This window comes from Phycodurus eques, chromosome 3 (assembly GCF_024500275.1).
Source record: "Phycodurus eques isolate BA_2022a chromosome 3, UOR_Pequ_1.1, whole genome shotgun sequence".
NCBI classification, from domain to species: Eukaryota; Metazoa; Chordata; class Actinopteri; order Syngnathiformes; family Syngnathidae; genus Phycodurus; species Phycodurus eques.
Window position 1 is genome coordinate 865,615 of NC_084527.1, and position 22,805 is coordinate 888,419.

Consider the following 22,805-nt stretch of genomic DNA (forward strand, 5'->3'; position numbering starts at 1 on the left):
TCCTCTTTTTTGTTGTTGTTCCTTTGCGAATTTATTACACTTATCAACACGGTGGTTTCATTTCACACTGGACACACAAATATTTGTATCTGCAACCCAGCAACGCAATTGTAAGCCGCCGCCCATGCGAGTGTCAAAATCAGAATCAGAATCACGAATCAGAATCAGAATCAGAATCAAATAAGTTGAGCACTGTTCCTCAAAAAGAAAAAAGAAAAAACAAGTCCTCACCCGTCTGGGACCAAACGTGCCAGAACGACTTCATCTTGGATTTTTCGTCACATGACCATTAACGTCCTAATCGGCCTCCAAAAATCCAGAAGGGTCGGTCGGGTCGAGACTCATTTGAGACAGAAGCGGCCAAAAATTCCTTTTGCGAGGGAAGAAAGTTGCTGCAGAAATACGACAATCAATGACGCTTGTTTCTTCTTTTTCGTCAGTACTCACTTCCTTTTTTCCCTTTTAAAAAAAAAAAAAACAACAACCAAAAACTTTCATCGAGTTTGGAAAGAGCAGGCCGCGTCGGCTGACAAGGGATTGACTTCAAATATTGTTTTTCAGAAGGCCAGATGATCTTTTGTACAATCCGGATTCCAACGAAGTTGGGACGTCGTGTTAAACATAAATCAAAACTGAATACAATCATTTGCAAATCATATTGAATTGAATACGCCACAAAGACAAGATTGGATAGAATGTTCAAACTGATCGACTTGATTGTTTTCAGCAAATCATCACGAACTGGATTTGTCTCCGCTGATATTCCAATCCGCCGTTGCGCAAGAGTTCCGTAAACGTTGTCCATTTGCGTGATCACCTCAAGACCCGCCTCCTCTCATATGATAGCCAATCACAGAAGTTTTCCAGTAACAAAAAGAATCGTACAAATGATCAGAAAATGGACTGTTCTTACACGAGGGAGTAGATGGAGCTTTGGAACATTTTGAGAGGCGATTATTCAAGAAATGCCATGAAAATGTATTGAAGGTAAGCTGACTTTTATTCATCCCACTAATGGGGAAATTTGCAAAGATTTTGTGATTCTATAAACAACAACAGCACGGAAAAATATGCATGTGAGGTGCAAATACTACTTTTGTTACACTTGGGCTCACCACAGTCTTTACCTCAAAAACAAAACAAAACAAAACAAAAAAGCATTTTGTTTTTCTTCGCACAAGAACTGTAACATTTTCTTAAAGCTAAAACTTCGCTCGTTGACAGCATGAGGCCAGTTTTGACATCGTCTGACATGCTCGGTCGAGTTTCACTGGCACAAATCGGTGTCTTTTGCCAGCCGGAAGTCTGCGTGCGTGACGTGACGTGACGTGACGTGACGGCGCCGAGGCGCTTCATTGCCTCAAAGCCTCGTCGGAGCAGGCGAAAGGTTTCTCTCCCGTGTGCGTCCTCATGTGCGAAACCATCGACGACTTCCGGGAGAAGCTGTTCCCGCACACGGCGCAGCGAAAGGGTTTCTCCCCCGTGTGTATCCTGGTGTGCGACACCATGGTGGACTTGAGCGAGAAGCGCTTGCCGCACACGGAGCAGAAGAAGGGTTTCTCCCCCGTGTGCGTGCGCATGTGCACGGTCAAGCTCAGCTTGTACGGGTAGCTGACGCCGCACAGCGAGCACGTGAACGGCTTCTCTCCCGTGTGCGTGCGCATGTGCGACAGCATGTGCACCTTCTGCGAGAAGCGCTTGCCGCACACGGAGCAGACGAAGGGTTTCTCTGCGTTGTGCGTGCGCATGTGCGTGTTCAGGTTGCACTTGTACGTGAAGCTCTTGGCGCACACGCCGCACGTGAACGAGCCGGGCCGGCTCGGGGCGCCGCGCGTTCCCGTCCGCGGGCGCTCAGAGGCTCCGACGTGGGCGCCTCGGTCGCCGTCGTCGCTGTCGGACAGCGGCGCTAAGAGGGCGTCCGGCGGCGGGGCGGGGCCCCGGCGGGGACGACGGAGCCGGGACGACCGGGGCGCCGCGTCTTCGTCCCTCTTCACGATGACGACGGTCGGCGGCGACTCGCCGGCGTCCTCGTCCTCCTCTCGTTTGACGCGGGTGGGCGGGGCTTCTTCTGCGGGACACAAGCACACACGAGCGAGAGCCGCGACGGAAGATTATTCAAACCATCGGTTCATCTGTCTGATTATTTTTCAATTCATCGATGAATCGGATTTGCGAAACAAGACAAACAACCAAGTGAAAACGCAAACATAAACGAACGAGCAGTCCGTAACATCGTCAGAAAATCGGCGAACACGGTGATCGTTGTTTGCAAATGGCGCATTTCGCAACAAACAAACATTGTTCCGCCGCCACGGAGTGTTACAGAAATCGGAGAATATTTACCCTTGAGAGGCTGAGATTCTGAGAATTTGTTGCTAAACGAGGTCACTGAACAACGCAGTCCCCTCCCAAAGTATCGGGACGGCAAGGTCGATTCCTGTGTTTTTGTCGTATACTCAAGACATTTGGGTCAAAAGATCAAAAGGTGAATATGTGACAAAAGTTTGATTTCATGGTATTTACATCGTGATGTGATAAACAACTCAGGACAAAGCGCCTTTCGTTTGAAGCCGCCCACTTTTCAAAAAATGTGAAAAATGCATCCTCACTAATTGAGAGAAGCTTCATCAAAAACACACTGCCGACACAACAAAGGGGGGAAAAGGGGGAAAAAGTGGAAGGTCTTAGACTGACCGAGTCAATCACCGGACCTTAACCCAATAGAGCATTTGACCTCTTGAAGAGGAGAAACCCCCAGAAACAAAGAAGAACCGAAAGAGGCTGCAGTAAAGGCCCTGGTCAAGTGGATTGGTCGCAGGCTTGATACGGTTGTTGCGTGTAAGGGTGATGCCACCGAATACGAAATGTTATTCACTTCACTTCAACGTTATTCACAAATTCATTGAATCGCGTCTGTTCCAGTACTTTTGCTCACTTGAAACGTGAGCGGCTTCAAACAAAAGGTGCTCTGTCCCGAGTTGGTTCGCACATCGAGATGTGAATACCGTGAAAGGAAAGCTGGAATTCGGAACTTTTGGCTCATATTCATCTTTTGACCTGAAACCCAAATCTCTTCAGTATACAACAAAAACAAAAGGAATTGACCTTGCCCTTCCAATACCTTTGGGGGGGACTGTAGTTGTCAATGAATTTGATCATCGATTAGTTGTTGATTTAAAAAAAAAAAATGATTGAACCAAGAATAGTCCCATTAAGATGACGAATTTCTCTTACAAGCGAGTTCCGACCAAGACGGCAGCACGATAGTTATACAATAAAACAAATAAAATACACAATGAATAACAACGAGCACTATTTACTAATTGACAATATGCAAATTCCTTGAAGTCATAATTCATCCATCCGTTTTCTGAGCCGCAGGAGCGCTGGAGCCAATCCCAGCTCCCATCGGGCAGGAGGCGGGGTCAACCCTGAACTGGTCGCCGGCCGATCGCAGGGCACGTACAAACAAACCACCATTCGCAACGACGGGCAATTTAGAGTCTTTTATGCAGAGATAATTAGAGATTATGATGATCAAACCATCAAATGAATGATAGGAATTACGGCGGTAACTAAGCGTGCCACCTTACGCCGCGCGTCGTTCGTAACCTTCAAACGTCGTATGTCGAGAACGAGAACCCGCCGTACAGTCCAGTGAAAAGGGAATATGACTCGGTTTGCGTTTCTTGCGATCAAATCGACGAGACTCGATTGCGTTCCAGTTGCGCTGCGTGATCGGCGAAAACTGTCAGATAAATATGTCTTTTCTTGGACAAAGAAACGCGTGACATGTCAAAGTGGACGTGAATGAAAGCGCCCTCGGTGGCGTGTCGCTCACTTGGAGTGTGGATGGAAAAAGCTTCCAGTCGTCGTCGGTGTCGCTCGTTCTCCTCTCGCGCGCGACAAAGTTGCTCCTCGTACGACGCGATCGTTCGCTCGAAAAGTTCAAATATTTCGTCGGCGACCGCAATTAGGCGCTCCCTCACCAAATCTTTCAACATGTTCACGTTTTTCGCTCGATTTCACTTGGCTGCGAGCTCGTTTTCTCACTCGCAGTCAAACTGGAAGCTAACTTCCGGCTTTTGCGCCACGAACGGCGGCTTGACGGCAGCTGAGGGACCTCGCGTCACACGGCCGCCATCTTGCGGCGGTACCGCCATCTGCTGAAGGTAGGTGCGCAACACGTCAGAAAACGCCAAAACAACAAGTTCTTGATTTTTTTTTTTTGGACCTTATCATCTCAGCACAGCTCTTCGCTACGCGCAAAAGCGGTCCTTCTTTCGCACTTTGTTATTTTTGAAGCGTTCCACTCCAGACATAAAGTTGGATTGGACTGAAATTGTGCATCATTTTCCATTTAAAAGAGATATATATATATATATATATATATATATATATATACACACACAAGCCTGATCCAAATTTTAAGACCAGTTGGAAATTGCAAGAATTTGCATTTCTCATTGTTTGAGCTTTAAAAGGCTTTAAGTAGATACACGTGTGAGAATGCCAAGAAATACCCAAGAGTATAAATGACACAGCGTGCCAAGGAAGAAAGGACAGCGCCAAAAAGACCAGAATCGTCTTTAATGTCAAGAATGTGTTCAGCACAAACATAAAAAAACTATATATATACACTGTACTGTATGCACTGCACAAGTCTTCTTAGGTCACCGTAAGTTTTGTTTTTCGAACGAACCATTTTCACATTGCAAATAGTTAGCCAATAACCAATATAGAAAAATATTTCACTTATTTTTTACCATTGGCGTTACAATGGTACAAATGGCCCCCCAAAGTCACTTTAGCACATCCCATCTGCTCGTCATCCTTCATGGACCAGGAAGTGGCCAATTAACTGACAACCAATCACAGACTTCCGGGGGAAAATATCACATATTATTTAACTGCTCAGAAAAGGATCCATTTCCAAGAAATAATGTATCCTTTTTCTCTATTTATGCCAATGAGGCATAGTGACAGTACAGAACAAATCCACTTTTTGTGAGATTTTTGTTTGTTGGTGTTCCGTGAGATTTCTCTTCCTTGGCTCCAGAAAGGTTGGAAATCGCCGCTCTCGTCACATCGTCTATTCGAATCGGTCAGGTCAAACCAGCATTACGACGTGACAGAAATAATGGCTGCTAACTTACTGTCATTAAATTACTGTATTTTGAATTAAATGACTTCACCCACACCGAAATGTTAGAGCGCGAGTCGACAGAACGGCGGCGTGTTTACGTCCAACCGTTCGTGCTACCGCTAGCTTCCTAGGCTAGATAACGATAACGTTTTGTTGCCTGTTTGAAGAAGAAGAATCACCTTTATTGTTATGAACATGCACGCATTTTACCCATCACAGTGAACACGTACGCACGTTAGCGGAACACACCGGAGCAGGGGGCGGCCGAAGCGCCCGGAGAGCATTTCGGGGTATCGGCGTCTCGCTCGAGGACACCGCAGCCGGGAGTCCGGGGGACGTCGGCGGACGGTCCGGTCGGGGTCTTGAACCTAGGCCCCCCACGGCGGGAGGCGATGATCCTAACCATTGGGCCACGGCCGCGAGCCGTATTGTATTCAAAGTACGCCAACGCACCTCAAGCGAGCCTCAAACCAACGTCCTCTCCTGTCCTGAGCACCGGTGACCGACAACACACGATTTTCCCCATTTTGCCCTTATAATACATGTGGCGTGATGTCGTCGCCACGGTAACGAGTGTATCCGGTCGCGTTTTGAGTCGATAAGATGAAGCCCGGCGATCGTAAAAAACGGGATGCGGTGGTATCGGAATACAAGATTTTATTGCAGTCGTCTGACACGGTGCAATCGTGAAAGAGCTAATTTGTCTTGTCGTCTGATCTGGCCGAGCATTACGCGTGGTCTGTCCCACGCCGCCTGACATGTTTTTTTTTTTTTTTTTTTTTTTTTAAATAACTTTATTGGCCGTCATATATTTACAGTACTACGTCAAAAGACACGCGACAAGGCTAAAAATAAACTAGCTTTTGGATTCAAATATACTGTGCCCGATGGCGACGCGGAGTCAATCTCTTTTGCGGAGCCGATCGATGACGTCATCGATCGGCTCGGCGAATGATGACATTAAAGCCGATCGGCATAAAATGCTAATTATCGGCCGATATCGATCAGATCGGTGTAAAGACTACAAAAAACTGTGACCGGGACTTAAGCAGCGAGCTATAGATGTTGGACAATGACGTGTCTTATGTCAGAAGAGTACAAGCGGTAACCATCCGATTGTGAGTCGCTCGTAATTCGTTAGTGCTAATGCGAAGAGTGAATCGGGATTGAGTCGGCGAGTCCGAGACCTAGCATAAACAGCGCATGCGTGGCGCTAGGTAGTAGAGCACGCGCGTCACAATGCTGAGAAAAGTCGACGCAGTTCATGCGCTAAATGGCGACCGGCAGCCACGTATATTAAAAATAAATCAAAATGCCGCTGACGTTCAACTCCGGCCACGCGCTGGCTCAGTTTCTTAGTTGTATCACTAAATGATTATTTTGCCATGCAAAACCTTTTCCGGTCCTGTTGTTGTTGTTGTTTTACAGTTTGAGTTGTCACAAAAGCAAACAAAGATCCCTCTTGTGTTTGCCGTTTCTTTTCACAAAGAGCTCGTTTGCTCCGGTTTTTGGTCAGTATCTGTGATCGGGGCAGCAGAACAAGGCCATGTTCTGCTGCTCATTACTAAAGAATGGGAAAAGCTGGACACAAACGTTTGCGGTGAAAGAAGAGTCTACTCTTCAAGTAGACGCTGCGCTGATCTCGTCACAGGACGCGATATTTTGCGGGCCTCGAAAGATCGGTCCAAATGCTTTGAAAACGGCCGGCGGTCAAGGAGTTAGCTTCAAGCCGGCAGGCGAAGGTTCACTCTCCGCCGTGTGACCGCACGTGCGCCGTCAAAGTTCTCTTTTGAGCGAATGTCATGCCGCAAACGGGGCAGGCCAAAATCTCCTCTCCGCTGTGTGAATTCATGTGCGCATTTAAACTGTTTCTGTACGGAAAACTTTTACCGCAAAGTGAGCAGCTGAAGGGCTTCTCTCCCGTGTGCGTGCGCATGTGCACGTTCAAACTGCCCTTACAGGTGAAGCTTTTGTTGCAGAGTGAGCAAGTGAAGGGTTTCTCTCCCGTGTGCGTTCTCATGTGCGACTCCATGTGCACCCTTTGAGGAAATTTCTTACCGCACACGGAGCAAGCGAAGGATTTCCCTTCGGCGTGTATTCGCATGTGCGACACCATGATCGACTTGAGAGAGAAGCTATCGCCGCAAACGGAGCAAGCGAACGGTTTTTCTCCCGTGTGCGTCTTCATGTGCGATTCCATGTGCACCTTCTGCGAGAATCGTTTACCGCAAACTGAGCAGCGGAAGGGTTTCTCTCCCGTGTGCGTCCTGGCGTGCGAGATCATGTGCGACTTTTGCGAGAAGCTCTTACCGCAAACCGAGCAGCAAAAACTTTTCTCTCCGGTGTGCGTTTTCATGTGCGTGGGCAAATTGCACTTGTGAGAAAAGCTTTTGCCGCAAACTGAGCAGCTGTAGCGTTCTTTGCCCGCTTCCGCGTCGTCGCCGTCCGACAGCGGCGCTAAGAGCCCGTCCGCCGGCGGGCGTCCTCCGGGCGCGTCGTCTCGGTCGTCCTCGCTCTTCAGGACGACGACGGTCAGCGGCAACGAGCCGACGTCGGGCTCCTGCTCTTCCTCTTTGACGGGGGCCGGCCTGGGGGTCGCCTGGCCCATCTCTTCTTCTGCGGGCCACAAGCCAGAAACACACTTGAGTTGGCACTTTCTATTGACTTTGAACACCACGACGTCACTTTGAGCAAAACAATCGATGCGAATTGAGCCATCGTGAAGACAGGCTAAATGGCTTCCATCAGGGCTGTGAAAGGAACGAGCCGCGTGCGGGGCTAGAGAAGACGCGACAACAGTTATTGTTGCTCAGTTTGTCCACTGGAGGTCGCCGCTTAAATGCCCGATGCCCGACGAACCAATTCAGACGAGATTTCTCTGTGGTTCTGACGTAGCTGAAAATTATGGGGACGTCCATCCATCCATCCATTTTCAACACCGCTTATCCCGGTTAGGGTCGCTGGAGCCTATCCCAGCTGACTTCGGGCGAAAGGCGGACGACACCCTGAACTGGTCGCCAGTCAGTCGAAGGGCACATATAGACATGGACAATCCATTCGCACTCACATTCACCCCGTCACTGAGTGGGAACTGAACCCACGCTTCCCGCACCAAAGTCAGGCGAGTGGACCGCTACACCAATCACGGGGACGTGATGCACTATTATGAATCTCGCTTTGAGCCGCCGCCGCCACAGAAAAATGTGAAAACGTCGCAAGACCAACATACGGGCATTTCACGGAACGTCCATACACGTCACCTTAGCGGATTCTTCCACGTCGGGCTCAATGTATTCGCGTTTCTGTCCTCTTTGCAATGTCATGGCCTATTTTACATGCGCGCTGGCGACCACGAGCACGTTGCTGATCTGTGAACAAGTCCTGTAGAAACCCAACGGCCACCTTTAGCTTAGCATCGTCTGTTGACGCCGCCCCCGAAAGGGGGAAACTTCTTCGGCGTCTTGTGTTCAGTTCGGTGCACAAACCTCGGACGCGGACGACATTTGGATTGCTGCAAACATCTCGCAGTCGTCGTCGGTGTCGCTCGCTCTCGTCTCTCGCGCGACAAAGTTGCTCCTCGTACGACGCGATCGTTCGCTCAAACATTTCGAAGATTTCGTCGGCGGCCGCGATGAGGCGCTCCCTCACCAAATCTTTCAACATTTTCACGTTTTGGTTTCCGACGACTCACGACGGTTTCACTTGGTCGCCTTTTTGTTGTTGTTCTCGTGCCGTCTGGAAGCGAGGCTAACTTCCGCCTTTTCTTCTTCTACGGTTCTTGCACGGCAGCTACCGGACACGCCCCGCGGCCGCCATCTCGCGGCTCGCGGCGGCACTGCAGCAAAGACGGTCGACGTCGAACGCCCTCAAAATCAGCAGTCAGTTACGTCATCCAAAGAGCAAAACCCGGACGGAGGCTTGACGCTTGTTCCTGTGGTCTCCTCTCCAGTGTTCATGGCCATCATCCTGCATGACTGCTGATTCGTGTCGTTTCCACGGCAAGCGGAGATGACGATTTAGGATCGGAAGTGTTCCAAATTGGAAGCTTTTCATGGGATTCCACTGGGAATTGAATGGAAAGCTGGAAAAAAAAAAAAAACCCCCACTGATTTTCACCAGTGAATTTCATTTCCAATGTAGTTTGTCACAAGCTAGCACAAATGCATGTCAGCGTGTTAAGACTTCCTCGGTTTTACAAATGGCCCTCGTATGTCAATACCCCGGAGGGACATTGGCACGTGACCGCCGTGACATTTACGGCTCGATCGTTTTGACTATGATGGCCTACAATCTGAAATCATCAATAAAATAGCGCGTCTTGTTTCAGCCACGGACTGCATCAAACCAAGGTGGCGTGCAACATTGTGTCGTCTTTACTGCTACGAATGGAATGGAAGGAAAACGACCCATACGGCCAAACGTCTCGTTTTGTCATAAGCAGCCACTTCCATGCAAAAAGAGATGGGGGGGACGGACGTTGCAGTAGCTTAAATACTTTTCACCCGTTTTTGGCACTAAACAACTAAAAAGTACAAAGCCCAATTCCGATGAAGTGAGGACGTTGTGTGAAACCTCAACAAAAGCAATGGAAAAGAGGTCGCAAATCTTTGTTTCACACAACGTGTCAACGTCTTTGTAAGGAAGTGCCAATTTGTTGCCTGCCTGGATGGACGAGCTGCCTTCAATTTGTTTTGTCGCCCGCTCAGGGGGACTTGGGCATCGGCGCGTGTCGTTGCAGCGTCTGCTTCCAGTTGTGTCGCTGGTACTGTCCAATCGCTGCCGTCCCTGCAGGTCCCCCGGCAAGCAACAGCGAGCGAGGGGCGCCCTCCGCGGGGGATTCCCCCACGTTGTCGTCGCGCTGTCCTTGAAATGGGCCCCGACCGAGCTTATGATGCGGATGTTAGTTTTCCCAAATAATCGATGCAAATGACAGTCAGCATCAACTGTTGTGCGTCTAATCCAAATGTTTTGGAACAAAATGACCAATTATAGCTTCATGTAACAACGTTCCAAATTAGGGACAGACCGATTATCGGCCGGAACCATTGCCGTCCGGCCCGGTTTTCAGCATTTCGACGCAAATTGGCAACTGCCTTTTTTTTTTTTTTTTTTTTCTCCCCCCAAGTGACCAATTTAAAACTTGGTTAACTTCACCGAAGTACTGATTGATTCAAATATTCCAGTAAATCTGTAAGTGATGCCGCGGGCACTCCTTGCACTTTTTGTTCTCGTTTGAAGTGAAAGATGAACATTTCAGTTATATGGACATTTTTGTCGAAAACTTTACGGAGCAATTGATTTCTTAGTTGAAGTTTTCATTGAACTTTCGAAGACACGCTGCTGACCCTGGGAGCTCCCTGCACTTTTTGGGAAACAGAAGTTGAATGACCATATGCGTAAAGGCATTTAAACAAAGTGTCAGAGTTTGTATTATTCAAAATGTTGGAACCCAAAATATTGCCCCTTTGACCCCAAATATCGATTAACGGCCACACTGACGACTCGGGATCGCTATCGGCGCTGGAAAAACCCCCAAAACATAACATGTCGGTTTACCTTTATTTCAAGTTATTATGCAAAGCAGTTTTTTGGGGTCATTTTTGTAAAGAATTGAAACGAGTCATTTGTGGAATTTACAGCACAAGGAAGTCACATTTAGTGAAATGAAAATCTAGTTCAAGCAAAACATCCGAACAGGTCAACTTTGATTTTCACATCCAGGAGCCCCGCCGCCCAACATCACGTGACTAAACCAGGAAAAAGGCCGGCAGACTTCCTGCGGGCGCAGCGAGAACTCGGAGAACCGCAGGGACGCCAAGAACGAACTCCGAGAACTGCGGTCTGATGACGTGACGATTTGAAGCCGAACTTGCTAGAATATCGTTTTCGCCATCTCCGGCATCTTCGGAAAAAAAGTTAACTTCGTGTACAATTGTGCCTTGAGATATGATTTCAATTTGTTCCGTGACGACACACGCAAATCATCTTTCCCCATTGAAACGAATGGAAATGCCATTAATCCGTTCCAGCCTTTCAAAACAACCAAATGTTTTTTGTTTTTTTGTTTTGAATAAGAACACTCTATGACGGTATAGTTTATAAAACATGCGGCAATAATTAAACAGAATGAATAATCAAGATTTTTGGACACACTTTCTCCTTCAATTGTGCTGCTCCTACTGTTGTCTGCACCTTGGCCACCTGGGGGCAGTATAAGACAGACGGTACTGGAGACTCAGCTCCTCCCGCTAACATTAGTCGCTCTCTTTGCAGAAAACGAATGGCCGCGAGTTTTGTTATATTATTGCAATTTTCAGTTGTGTTCAGCTAGTTGCTTAAAGGGTAACAACAGCGCCACATAGATGCCTATTGCTAGCCCGTGTGCCGAAGGAGGTTCCCACTGTGTGTTAGCATTGAGCTAACGGAGGCTATGTGGTCGTTTTAAATACAAAAATGTAGAATGCTCTTTGTTTTCTGTCGAGTTTGACAGTAAACTTCAAGTGGAAGTTGCAATAAGCGTCTTTGTTTTGAGATTGTTCACTAGTTGCCGCTTATTGTGATGTGAGCCGAGTCACGGCCACAACGCAACGCCGAGCTCGCGTAACAAAGCAAAATAAAGAAATCATTACAATTTAAAAACTAAATTGTCAAGCTCGTACAAGTGCTGTGAAAAAAGGTATTTGCCCACTTCTCAAATTCTTATTTTTCCATAGTTGCTCCACTTTAAGCTCATCAAACAAATGTAAATATCAGACAAATATAACCCAAGTGAACTTAAGATGCAAGTTTAAAATTATGACTTCATTTCTTAAGGAAAAAAAAACTAAAAACCTATTCGAAGTTACCTGGCCCCCTAAACCTAAGAACTGGTGGGGTCTTCCTCAGCAGCAACAACTGAAATCAAGCGTTTTCTACAACTGCCAATGAGTGTTTCACATCTTTTGGCCCACTCTTCCTTGCACAATTGTTTGAATTTAGCAAAAATGGAGGGTTTTCCAGCACGAACGGCCTTTTAAGGTCACGCCACTGCATTTTATTCGGGTTCAAGTCTGCCCTTTGACTAGACCGCTCCAAAACCTTCATGATGATGATTTGTTTTGTTTTTTAAGCCATTCAGAAGTTGACCTGCTGGTGTGTTTTGGATCGTTATCCTGCTGCAGAACCCAAGTGCGCTTCAACTTGAGGTCACAAACTGATGGCTGAACATTCGCCTTCAGGATTTTCTGTTAAAGAGCACAATTCGTGGTTGCATCAATCACAGCAAGTTCTCCAGGTCCTGAAGGAGCAAAGCAGCCCAAGACCATCACACTAACACCACCACGTTTGACTGTCGGTATGATGCTCTTTTTCCGAGATGCTGTGCTACATTTGCGCCAGACGTAGCAAGACACACTCCGTCCTCAACTTTCATCTCGTCAGTCCATATAATAATCTGTTTTTTTGCAAAAGTAAGACGAGCCTTTATGTTCTTTTGGGTCAGCGGTGGTTTTGGCCTTGGAACTCTGCCGTGGATGCCATTTTTGGCCTGCAGTCTCTTCTAATTGTTGTGTCATGAACACTGACCTTAACTGAGGCAAGGGAGGCCTGCCTGCAGTTCTTTACGAGGTGTCCCGAGTTCCTTTTTGGCTTCCTGGGTGAGTCGTTACTATTCTCTTGGGGTTAGGGAAGGTTCGCTCCTGTTTTTTTGTGGATAATGGCTCAAACTGTGGTTCGTTGGAGTCCTGAAGCTTTTCAAATGTCTTGCAGACTGATAGTTCTAAATTCCTTCTCGTTTGTTCTTGAATTTCTTTGGATTGTGCCATTTGTTTGCAGCTTTTGGAGATCTGAATTATAAGTGATTTTGTGATTGAAGAGGTCTGGAAGTAATCAGGCTTGGGTGTGGTCAGTGGAAATGAACTCGCCACAATGAATTCATGATTTAACAATGGGAGCGATTATGTTTTCCAGGTAGCTTTGAATATTTTTTTCCCTTCATCAACAAAAGCACAATGTAAAAACAGTCATTTTAGGTTGGCTTGTGTCATCTTTGTCTGAGGATCTTAAACATGAAAAAAATGTGCATTTTAGAAGGGCAAATAGTTTTTCACGCCACTGTACCTCACAACACTCGGAAGTCAAGTCACTCGCATGTCAAGGCACCACTGAAAGTCATCTATTTCGAGACATATGATATTCGTAAGGCGCCACGGTGGACGACTGGTTAGAGCGTCTGCCTCACGGTTCCGAGGACCCGGGTTCAATCACCCTCACACATCTTTTGCTGCTCGCGGATCTCCATGGGGTTGAGGTCAGGGGAGCGGGCGCACCTGCCGAGTTTGTTGTGTTTTCGAGGAGCCGATGATGAAAAAAACAACAACAAAAAACCGAGTCAGACCTCTTGCAGACACCGGCATTTGTTTCAACCTCTTTTTGTGGAAAGGAGGTTGAAACAATCACACACACACACACACACAGGAATCACAACAGGAGGGGCGAATCTAGCGTTTTGGCCCCGAGGGGACCGAGGAGGCAAGCGTCCTCGCGAGGTGGACGGAAGGACAGACCAAACTGGTTAAGGAAGATCCTCCGATAGACCCATTCCTTCTCCGGTTCTCTCCCGTTTTGTCTGCACTGCTCTCGGTAAAGACGATGCATTTGCGCGACGGTCAGGTACTTTCCGTTGCGTTGCGCGCGGCGGCGGCTCTCGCTCTCGCGCTCGGGAAAGGAGGCGATGTGCTCTTTGATCAGCCGCAGGGACTCGTCGCCGACTCTTTTGCGATTGTCGTGCTTGCCCCTGCCGTCGGGCGAGGGCGAACCCGGGCCTTTCTCCGCCTGTTTTTGCAGCGCTCGATCGACTCTTCCGTTGGATACGCAGAGCGTCGCCAGGAAGAACGTCTTGCACACCTCCACGTGACCGCCCCGGCCGGCGGTCAAGATGTATTTGCGAGAGTACGAACGGTTTTTGGCTTCCCCCGCGTCTGGCTGTCGCCGCTGCGGTCTGCGTCTCTGGACGCCGACCAGTTTGACGGAACCGCAGATGAAAGCGTTCTGCAGGTCGAAATGACCCAGGTCCCAGAAGTTCCGGAATATCATTCGCCGTTCTTCTTCCGTGACGCGTTCGGCGCATCCGTGTCGACACAGATGGCGAGGAAGGGCGACGAGGTTTTTCTCCGGCACGGCGATGCCTCTGGTGTTCACGTAGGCCTTTCCCTTGTTGCGGGCCTCTTTCATTTTGCTTCTCAGCCATTCGTGTGGGCGCCGTTTCCTCTTTTTGCCCTTCTGCGCCGAAGCTGAAACGGAAAGAGAAACATTTACGCCGACGCTCGTCAGTCGGTGACGACGTTCGGCCCCGCGGAACGCACGGTGACGTCCCGACGGTCAGCGCGCTCTCTTCGCTCGCGGGTCCGTGTTTGTCTGGAAAGGCCGAGCGGCGGGACCCCGGCCTCCCTCGTCTCTCCGCTCGCCGTGCATACCGCCACCCGCGCTCTCCGTTTATGAACCTCTTCGTTCACAAAGTCTGCACTATTTCTGGTCCACGGTCTTTTCAATTGGTGCCCAAACGACCGGAACCCTCTGCGACAAATGACGACGGGTCATTCTCATATAATTTGCGCAGTAACACTAAAGACGTGGCCCACTGAATTTCCTTTTGAAAATCTATTCATTGGACAGAGGAGTTGTTTGAATTATTGGCAGCAGTTATTCATCAAAAAGAAAGAAAAATGAAGACTTTTAGAACCAGAATGTCTTCACTGTGGAGGTGTCCCAAATGAACTTTGGTGGTTAGCAACATGTTTTGTCAAGATGCCGATGACATTTTCGGATGTATCAGATTTGTCTCGCATTGCTTCATTTGCCTTTTCCATGAAAATGAACACAAAGAGTTGCTTTTTTTTTTTTGTTTGTTTTGTTTTGCTTTCTTCCACAAACGTCACGCGAGCTGTCTTTTACCGTTAATGCCATTTATCTTGTTGTCAGCCATTTTGCATTCACAGAATAGCAGAGAGCAAAATAAATGCTGCCATTTCTGAGATATGAACGAATATGTATGAATTTGTGAAAGTTTCGGAACTACACTGTGGCATGTCTTCACCGTTATTACGATTGTATAAAGACAAGCGTACAATGACTTTGATGAGTAGTTTGGATGATTTACGCACTTGCATTCGCAGAGTTTGAAGGGCAACAATGTCAATTGTGCAACTCACAGCATTTTGTAATCAAGAGAGTACTGTTACTTTAGAATAATATGACTCAAGTAAAAGTAAAAAGCAGTCATCCAAATATTTACTACTTAAGAGTAAGAAAGTACTCAATAAAAAAAATACTCAAGTCAAGAGTAACTTGTGATTTTTTTTCCCCATATAAATCAGAGCATGAACATGCAAAAAAATTGATAATATATGGGACTCGACACACACCTGCAACCATTAGAATTTTTACCTGCCCAAAAACCAACAACATCCATTGGGCCCGACAGAAACAGGATTTGCTTTATTCGCTCAAATGACTTGAAGAAGCCGTTTGCCGAACAGCCTTGTTGATTTCGTGTGCGCGTGCGACACCGTCGGGACAGCGCTAATGTTGCCAAATCCGCTGCCAAAACAACAATAGAAACATCTGCGACTTACCGCAAGGTGTTTGCTCAAGTTAGAAGTGGGCTGAAATTTCCAAGTTTGGACTTTCAAAGTTGAAGAGTTGCATGATAAAGCTGTTGTTTTTTTGGGAGTCTGTAAAATAGTCGCCCCACCCCAACCCCCAAAAGAGCCGTTTTGATTGTACGCGGTCACGTGACTGCCTTGTGTCCTCCCATTGATGTATTGGAGTCAAATGATAGTGATGACAAACAAGTCGAAGATGGAGTCTAAAAATAGACGAGCACGCGCAAGAACGGATAAATAAAAGTAGCGAACGGCATGTCCGTCATTGTAATGGAGTAAAAGTATTGATCCTTCTTCACATAAATACTCAAGTAAAAGTAAAATGTACGGTGCATTTAAAGTACTCTGACAAGTACAATTTATCGAAAATGTTACTTGAGTAAATGTAGCGCGTTACTACCCACCTCTGGTCAAGAAGGATTGCGTTTACTATCAACACTTTAGATGCGTAGTAGAACTTGAAGTAGTCGTAGATTTGTTCCATTAGTATGGCTGCTTCGGCATTAGGCTTGGGCATCGGGAATCGAGAACCGAGACTAATGTTCCCGTTCTCCCGGAACCGTTCCCAGTTTCGATGAAGACAGTTCTCCCCCCCCCCCCCCCCCCCCGCGAAGAAGAAGTGGCGAAAACCAATGAAGAAGAACGCGCACGAAGATGCGCTTGTGCCCAGCGGCAGCAGTGAACAAAAGTGAGTCTTAACTTTGTTCAAATGAATGACCAGTCGCCTCAGTGCAACACTTGGAATAAGATTATCACGCGCGAAGGAGTTTTTCCCGACGTGCAAGCGTCTGACGCGCTCCGAGCCTCGGCCTACGGCGCGCCTCGGAGCTCTCAAGTCAATTGGGTGAGTGAAACAATAAATGACGTCGTCTCTGCCAACATTGACACAGCTAAATGCTGGCTTGCACTTTTGCACTGATGCTTTTTAGCGTTTATTTTAGCGTTCAAACCAACGTAAGCGCCGATGACAGGAAAAAAAAAAAAAAAAAAGAAGCTTAACATTGAGCTCAAACTTCACCGTAGCAACTTGACATCACAATGAATTGGGACAAAATTCACAAATGTCTCACAGTATCACAAACACTAACTTTGTGCTTCATCGGTGGTTAGGGAAAGGAATCGATGTTTTCTAGCATTCGGTTCCATCCGTTAAAAATCACCAGTGCCGTTATGTTACTTTTCGTGCCAAGATGCCGAACCCTTCAAAATAAAAGGCTTAAAACAGGAAGTCTAGTTCAAACTTGCACATAGAAAACCATTTGACGTGATGAAACAGTCCCAAATAACTATATTAACAATGCTATCTATATATAACTTTTAGCTGAAACACGAATTCATGAATATTAAGTCGTTTCTGGGTCTTGTTGATGAATGGCTTTTGCTTTGCATAGTAGAGTTTCAAGTTGCACTTCCGGATGGAGCGCCCAACTGCATTGACTGACATTGGTTTTCTGAAGTGTTCCTGAGCCCACCCCGATGTCGGTTTTTGATGCAGTGTCACCTGAGGGATCGAAGGTCACGGCCATTCAATGTTGGTTTTCTGCCTCGCCGCTTCCATGCAGTGATTTCTCCAGATTCTCTGAACCTTTTTAATGATATTATGGACCGTAGGTGATGAAATTCCTTGCAATTGTATGTTAAGGAACTGTTGGACTGTTTTCTCCCGCACTTGTTCCCAAAGAGGCGAACCTCGCCCCATCTTTGCTTGTGGATGACTGAGCAATTCAGGGCAGCTCCTTTCCCACCTGTTCCCAATGAGCCTGTTCACCTGTGGGATGTTCCCAACAGGTGTTTGATGAGCATTCCTCAGTCCTTTTTGCCACCTGTCCCAGCGTTTGTGGAAAGTGTTTCAGCCATGAATGATTATTTACTAAAAACAATCAAGTTGATCAGTTTAAGACAAATATCTTGTCTTTGTTGTCTCGTCAATTAAATATAGGTTGAACATGATTTGCAAATCATTGTATTCTGGTTAGAGCGTCTGCCTCCCAGTTCTGAGGAGCGGGGTCCGATCCCCGCGGGGCCCCGCCCGTGTGGAGTTTGCATGTTCTCCCCGTGCCCGCGTGGCTTTTCTCCAGGTGCTCCGCTTTCCTCCCACATCCCAAAAAACATGCGTGCCAGGTTGATCGAGGACTCTAACTTGCCCGTAGGTGTGAATGTGAGTGCGAATCGTAGTTTGTTTATATTTGCATACCAAATCAATTACAAAATATCACTGTGCTTGCTAAAAATGTTTTTTTTTTTCTTCTTGTTTTCCGACAAAATTCAAATACTACTTCGGCAATTATAGTATTAGGCTACCGATATTTTTTAACAACAAATTAAATTTGAAATCAGAAGTCATGTATCGTAGTGACAACCACATTTGTAAATATAAAACGCTTGTTCGATTTAAGGGACAATGGGATTTGCCAAAAAAAATCATCATAAAGAGGAAGTTTGGATTTGCTGAAAGAAGAGGAGAAGCCAAATTACAATTTAAGGACAGATTTCTGCCAATAAACAGCTTGAAGTACCTTTTTTGAAGAATTAAGCAAGAAAAATAAAAGTCCCAACGACAGCTCACTATCTCGAAAAACCCGTCAGTGGGGTCCCTCGCTCGTATCTCAAGGCCATACTGCACGTCTTCAAGTAGTCTGAATGCACATGGTCGGACACGCATTGAACCTTCTAAAAGGACGCAAAAAATCAATCATTTGTGAGAAAACGCGAACGCTCACCTTCACGTTCTTCACGTTCCGCATCGCCGGGACGGCTTGCGCTCGGATCCCCGACTGAGGCGCTGTCGTCGTCTTCCGTTCGGTAGGCTGGATCCCAGTCGGTGTCGCCTGACAGCAAACAAACACATTGGGATTTGAGTGGTGTACGTCCAAACCTCCTCAAGATCTCTTGGGAGCTGAGAAATAACCTTCACTTCTCCTAACTCGCAGATGCACTGGCACCCAAGCAATCGCGGCGCTTCCTTCAAGCGCCTTGCATTTTCTGCCCACTTTTGCCGCAAGCGAACAGCAAGCCAAGACGCAATCTGCTCGTTGGTCTTCACCTTCAGCGCGGGCGCGGCTCCTCCAAAGTTCTTCCGCGGCGTACCCGTCGCACGGCCGGTCGGGCGGCGCCCCCCCGCGCCGGGGCCGGTGGCGCTTGTTTTGGGCAGTCGGGTGAAAGCTGTCCACGTCGGTCTCCTCCTCTTCCTCTTTCAAGACCAGGGGAGGCTCCGGATCCTCTTTTTTCTCTTTCACGGTGGGGGGCTCTGCCACACAAACACAAACACATACTCGACGTGCAACCATGAATCAACAACGATTCTGATCGCGACCCTCACGCGGGTCGCGGGCGTGCCGGAGCCTATCCCGGCCATCTTCGGGCGAGAGGCGGGGTACGCCCCGAACTGGTCGCCGGCCAATCGCAGGGCACGTACAAACAAACAACCATTTGCGCTCACGTTCGCACCTACGGGCAATTTAGAGCCTTCAATTAACCTAGCGTGCATGTTTTTGGGGGGGATGTGGGAGGACAGCGGAGTGCCCGGAGAAAAGCCACGCGGGCACGGGGAGAACACGCAAACTCCACCCAGGCCAGGCCGGATTTGAACCAGCAACCTCACGACTGCGAGGCAGATGCGCCAACCGGTCGACCGCCGTGCCGCCTGTTGGAAAACAATGATGAACTATTTGCGGCGGACGTTCCAGACCAAAGCAGGAGCGGAGTTATGATCAGTTCATGTTTGTGTATTTTCTGCACTGCGCATTTGCAATCAAGGATGGAAATGGACAAATGGGGCCTTCAGCAGCTGCTTGCGATGGCTCCCGTTTTGCAGTTGCAACTTCGGAACGTCCACTAGCTTAACGTTAGACGCACAAGGTAAAATGCCATAGGTGGGCTAACGACACTAGCATCCATGTTGCGGTGATAACCCTTGAAGCAACGGCTATTTGAACGCAAACGGCGCATCGACATGTAGGCAGACAGTCTAACAATATGGACAGGTCGGGCGCGACCGATATGGATCTTTGGAGGCCGATACCTATTCAGATTTTTGGCTGAATAAAATTCTGACAACCAATTCATCGGAAAATTTATTGTAAATAAATATATATATATACACACCCAATGAATAAAATAACTTTTTGGGACCCTTAACACAACAGCAAAGCAGGCAGAACATTGGACTGTTCTTCCAATACTTTGGCCTTGAGTATTTTTTCTATACTTTAAAAGAAATAGAGTGCAAAATCAGTTATAATTGGCCAATTTTTTGCAGATGTTTTTTTTTGGGGGGGGGGGGAATATTTGTCTGGATGTCATTACCTTTGTCTTATGTTTAAATATGTTCACGTGTAAAAAGAAACGGCCAAAAACGTGGCCGATTTGAAAAGAGCTAATACTGGCCGATGAACTCCTTCATCAACGAAACGTGCCCCCCTTTGAGCGTTCCCCATCTCACCTAGTGGCCTGACTTTTTCCTTTCACCGGGTAAGACGTTTGGCTCGAAAATCTCGTGATCGTTTTCTGATTTCGGGATACCTGCGATCCGGGCAAGGACTCCGGTACCGGATGCGGAAAAGCAGCCCCACAGCATTACGGACCCGCCGCCACGCTTGACTGTTGGCCGGTTGTTGTTCTTTCCCTCCAGGGCTTCATTGCGCTGTCTGTAAACGTACTGTTGGCGTGCATTGCTCAAACGCTCTATTTTTGTTTCATCTGTCCATACAATATTGTTTATCAGTTGCTCTTTTCTATCACGTTTCACTTGGAGATATTGCACATTTAGTACACAATTCAACGTGATGGGCGCCAGTAATGTTGAGCACGACTGTAGTTACGCAAACTCTTTCCCCCCAGAAGTCTCTCATCAATAAGACAATACACACATTTATCAATCTTTGTAAAACTGATGTTTTCTTTTTCTTACTCAAAATGTGATGTGTGCGTGCGTGCGTGCGTGAACGAATTTTTAAATTTTGGCCAGGACGGGAAGCTTCGAGAACTGAAGCCATTGTGGGAACAATTGTTCCGAGTGCTTGACAGAAGCTTCATCATTTCATCATTTTGGATGGCAGTCACCGGACGAATTTCACCCGTCACCGCTGGGCTGGTATAGCGCCCCCTCTCGGGAGCTGCGCGCATTTCTGCCGACTGCCATTTGAAGCGAGCGAGCGTTGAGTTTAATAACGAAGTCGCATGCAAATGCGCACAAACCTCGAACGTGGTCGACATTTGGAGTGTTGCAAAGGTCTGCCAGTCGTCGTCGGTGTCGCTCGTTCTCCTCTCGCGCGCGACAAAGTTGCTCCTCGTACGACGCGATCGTCCGCTCAAACATTTCGAAGATTTCGTCGGCGGCCGCGATTAGGCGCTCCCTCACCAAATCTTTCAACATTTTCCAGCTTTGTGACAGCTCGCCTCGTCGTCGGACGGTCGCTTGTTTCGGAGAGACGCTAACTTCCGCCTTTATTCTTCTTCGGCGGTTTGTTTCTTTTTTTTTTTTTTTTTTTTTTTTTTTTTTTTTTGGAACGCTGCGTCACAAGTCGGCCATCTTGCGACGGTATTGACGACGACGGGTTGTCTCGATGGCCGCAAAACCCAAATGAGAGTAGAAAACGTGAAACAAACAGACAGTAAAGAACTGACAACGAATTCAAATGAAAGCCATGAATCAAATGTTAGGTTCACACGAATTCAGAAGGCGTTCAATTCAGGATCATGTGACGTCACATGTGCACTGCAGAGACCGACCAACAGGTGTCAGGGTAGCGCCAACACAGATCGATAGCACCCTTTTAACTCGTGCCACATTTGCAAGCCAAGCACATTTATTTGTGTAGCGCATTTCATACACGAGGTAACGCAATGTGCTTTACGTGATTAAAAGCATTTAAAAACACAGAAAAATACAAGTACAATTCAAACAGTGTGCAGTGCAAGAAATATCATTTACAAGTGGAAAAAAACCCAACATGGATTTGTGGGCTGATCAGCCCAGCCGACTATGTGGGTTTCGCCGCCTATAATTGATTTTTTTTCTCTCTCTGCTGCCAATGCTAAGTGTCTTATTTTGCTGTTACCATCGACATTATGAAACCTGAAGATTTGGAGGAAAGTTGGGCAGGGTCAAAGGTCAAACGCTTTGCCGATCGCCGCGACGACATCAATTTTCCGAAACAGCCGCCCCGCTCGTTCGAACGTCAATCGTCCGGTCCGCCGAACGAGTCGAAAGCTCCGCCGCTCCTCCCGCAAACGCGAAGGAATCCGCGGCTACTGAACAGTAGCGAGTACGCGGGGGTCCGCTGTACGCTGCGTCGAGTGCGAGGCGACAAAACCTGCGCCGGCATTTCTCGCCGGCGCAAGTAATCGCCGGGTCGAGCCGAGATTCAGCGTCTAATCATTAGCTTCTAGTCGAACCCGCGGCGATGCGACGCCGCCATCTACTGGCGTCACTTCATCATTACAGCTTACATTTTGCAGACAAGCCGGGCGAGTCGAAAAACGTAATTGACGAAAATATCCGGCTGTGGCAGTAAACGAGTTCAAAAGCTCATCAATGCTCGTAAGACTTCCTGGCGAGCGGCATTGTTGCAAAGAAGTGAGTCAACAAACACTCATTTCCTTCCTTTTTGTCTCACGTTAGATAAAAGCTTGAAAGTCTCAAGGGCGAATGCGCGTCGCCGCTCATTCTCGGCTTCCCTTTTCTGCTACGTGAATCTCGTGAACGTGCGAGCCAAAGCGAGCGTCCCCTTCCCGTGTCGTCGTCTTCTTCTCCGTCGTCATCAATAACAAGAAAGAATCCGCTTTTGCGCAGTTGCGGCGTCGCGAATTGTAGCAAGGGCCAGCGGCGACCGTCCTCTTCTTCAACAAAGCAATTTCACACTCCGATTCCGACGGATTGGCTTTTTTTCTTTTCGGTGGCTTTCTGGCTTTTGACCGCTCACGCGGCCGACGAAAGACTTCGCTTTGTTTCGTTTCAAGGACACGTGGAACGTAGTTTCGGTCAGCGTTACAAACCCTTTCCACGTGTCTTAACATTT

At 47.6% G+C, this 22,805-nt stretch overlaps 3 protein-coding genes across 3 annotated transcripts; all 3 read right to left on the bottom strand.

Annotated features, from left to right (window-relative positions):
- Positions 1-677: 677 nt before the first annotated feature.
- Positions 678-4,054, bottom strand: LOC133399631 (gastrula zinc finger protein XlCGF57.1-like). The gene is made up of 2 exons (XM_061671303.1): positions 3,842-4,054; positions 678-2,068 (listed from the first exon to the last, which is right to left on the bottom strand). Exons 1-2 carry the CDS (start codon positions 4,002-4,004, stop codon positions 1,353-1,355), a joined length of 879 nt encoding a protein of 292 aa, XP_061527287.1. The 5' UTR covers positions 4,005-4,054; the 3' UTR covers positions 678-1,352.
- A 519-nt stretch (positions 4,055-4,573) lies between these two features.
- Positions 4,574-8,624, bottom strand: LOC133399632 (gastrula zinc finger protein XlCGF7.1-like). The gene is made up of 2 exons (XM_061671304.1): positions 8,407-8,624; positions 4,574-7,762 (listed from the first exon to the last, which is right to left on the bottom strand). The coding sequence occupies exon 2, from the start codon at positions 7,752-7,754 to the stop codon at positions 6,891-6,893; it is 864 nt and encodes a 287-aa protein (XP_061527288.1). The 5' UTR covers positions 7,755-7,762; positions 8,407-8,624; the 3' UTR covers positions 4,574-6,890.
- Positions 8,625-9,251: 627 nt separating this feature from the next.
- LOC133399630 (uncharacterized) lies at positions 9,252-21,299 on the bottom strand. The gene is made up of 4 exons (XM_061671301.1): positions 20,983-21,299; positions 18,830-19,033; positions 18,507-18,614; positions 9,252-14,415 (listed from the first exon to the last, which is right to left on the bottom strand). The coding sequence occupies exons 1-4, from the start codon at positions 21,158-21,160 to the stop codon at positions 13,604-13,606; spliced, it is 1,302 nt and encodes a 433-aa protein (XP_061527285.1). The 5' UTR covers positions 21,161-21,299; the 3' UTR covers positions 9,252-13,603.
- Positions 21,300-22,805: the final 1,506 nt, after the last annotated feature.

What these genes read in the sequence shown, in the direction of transcription:
- LOC133399631 (XM_061671303.1), bottom strand. Translation starts at nt 4,004, where the DNA reads ATGTTGAAAGATTTGGTGAGGGAGCGCCTAATTGCGGTCGCCGACGAA. An exon ending in TTTTTCCATCCACACTCCAA is followed by an intron (nt 2,069 to 3,841) that starts GTGAGCGACACG and finishes TGTGTCCCGCAG; the next exon opens with AAGAAGCCCCGCCCACCCGC.
- LOC133399632 (XM_061671304.1), bottom strand. Translation starts at nt 7,754, where the DNA reads ATGGGCCAGGCGACCCCCAGGCCGGCCCCCGTCAAAGAGGAAGAGCAG.
- LOC133399630 (XM_061671301.1), bottom strand. Translation starts at nt 21,160, where the DNA reads ATGTTGAAAGATTTGGTGAGGGAGCGCCTAATCGCGGCCGCCGACGAA. An exon ending in GAGCCGCGCCCGCGCTGAAG is followed by an intron (nt 18,615 to 18,829) that starts GTGAAGACCAAC and finishes GTTTGCTGTCAG; the next exon opens with GCGACACCGACTGGGATCCA. An exon ending in GGAACGTGAAGAACGTGAAG is followed by an intron (nt 14,416 to 18,506) that starts GTGAGCGTTCGC and finishes TTTCCGTTTCAG; the next exon opens with CTTCGGCGCAGAAGGGCAAA.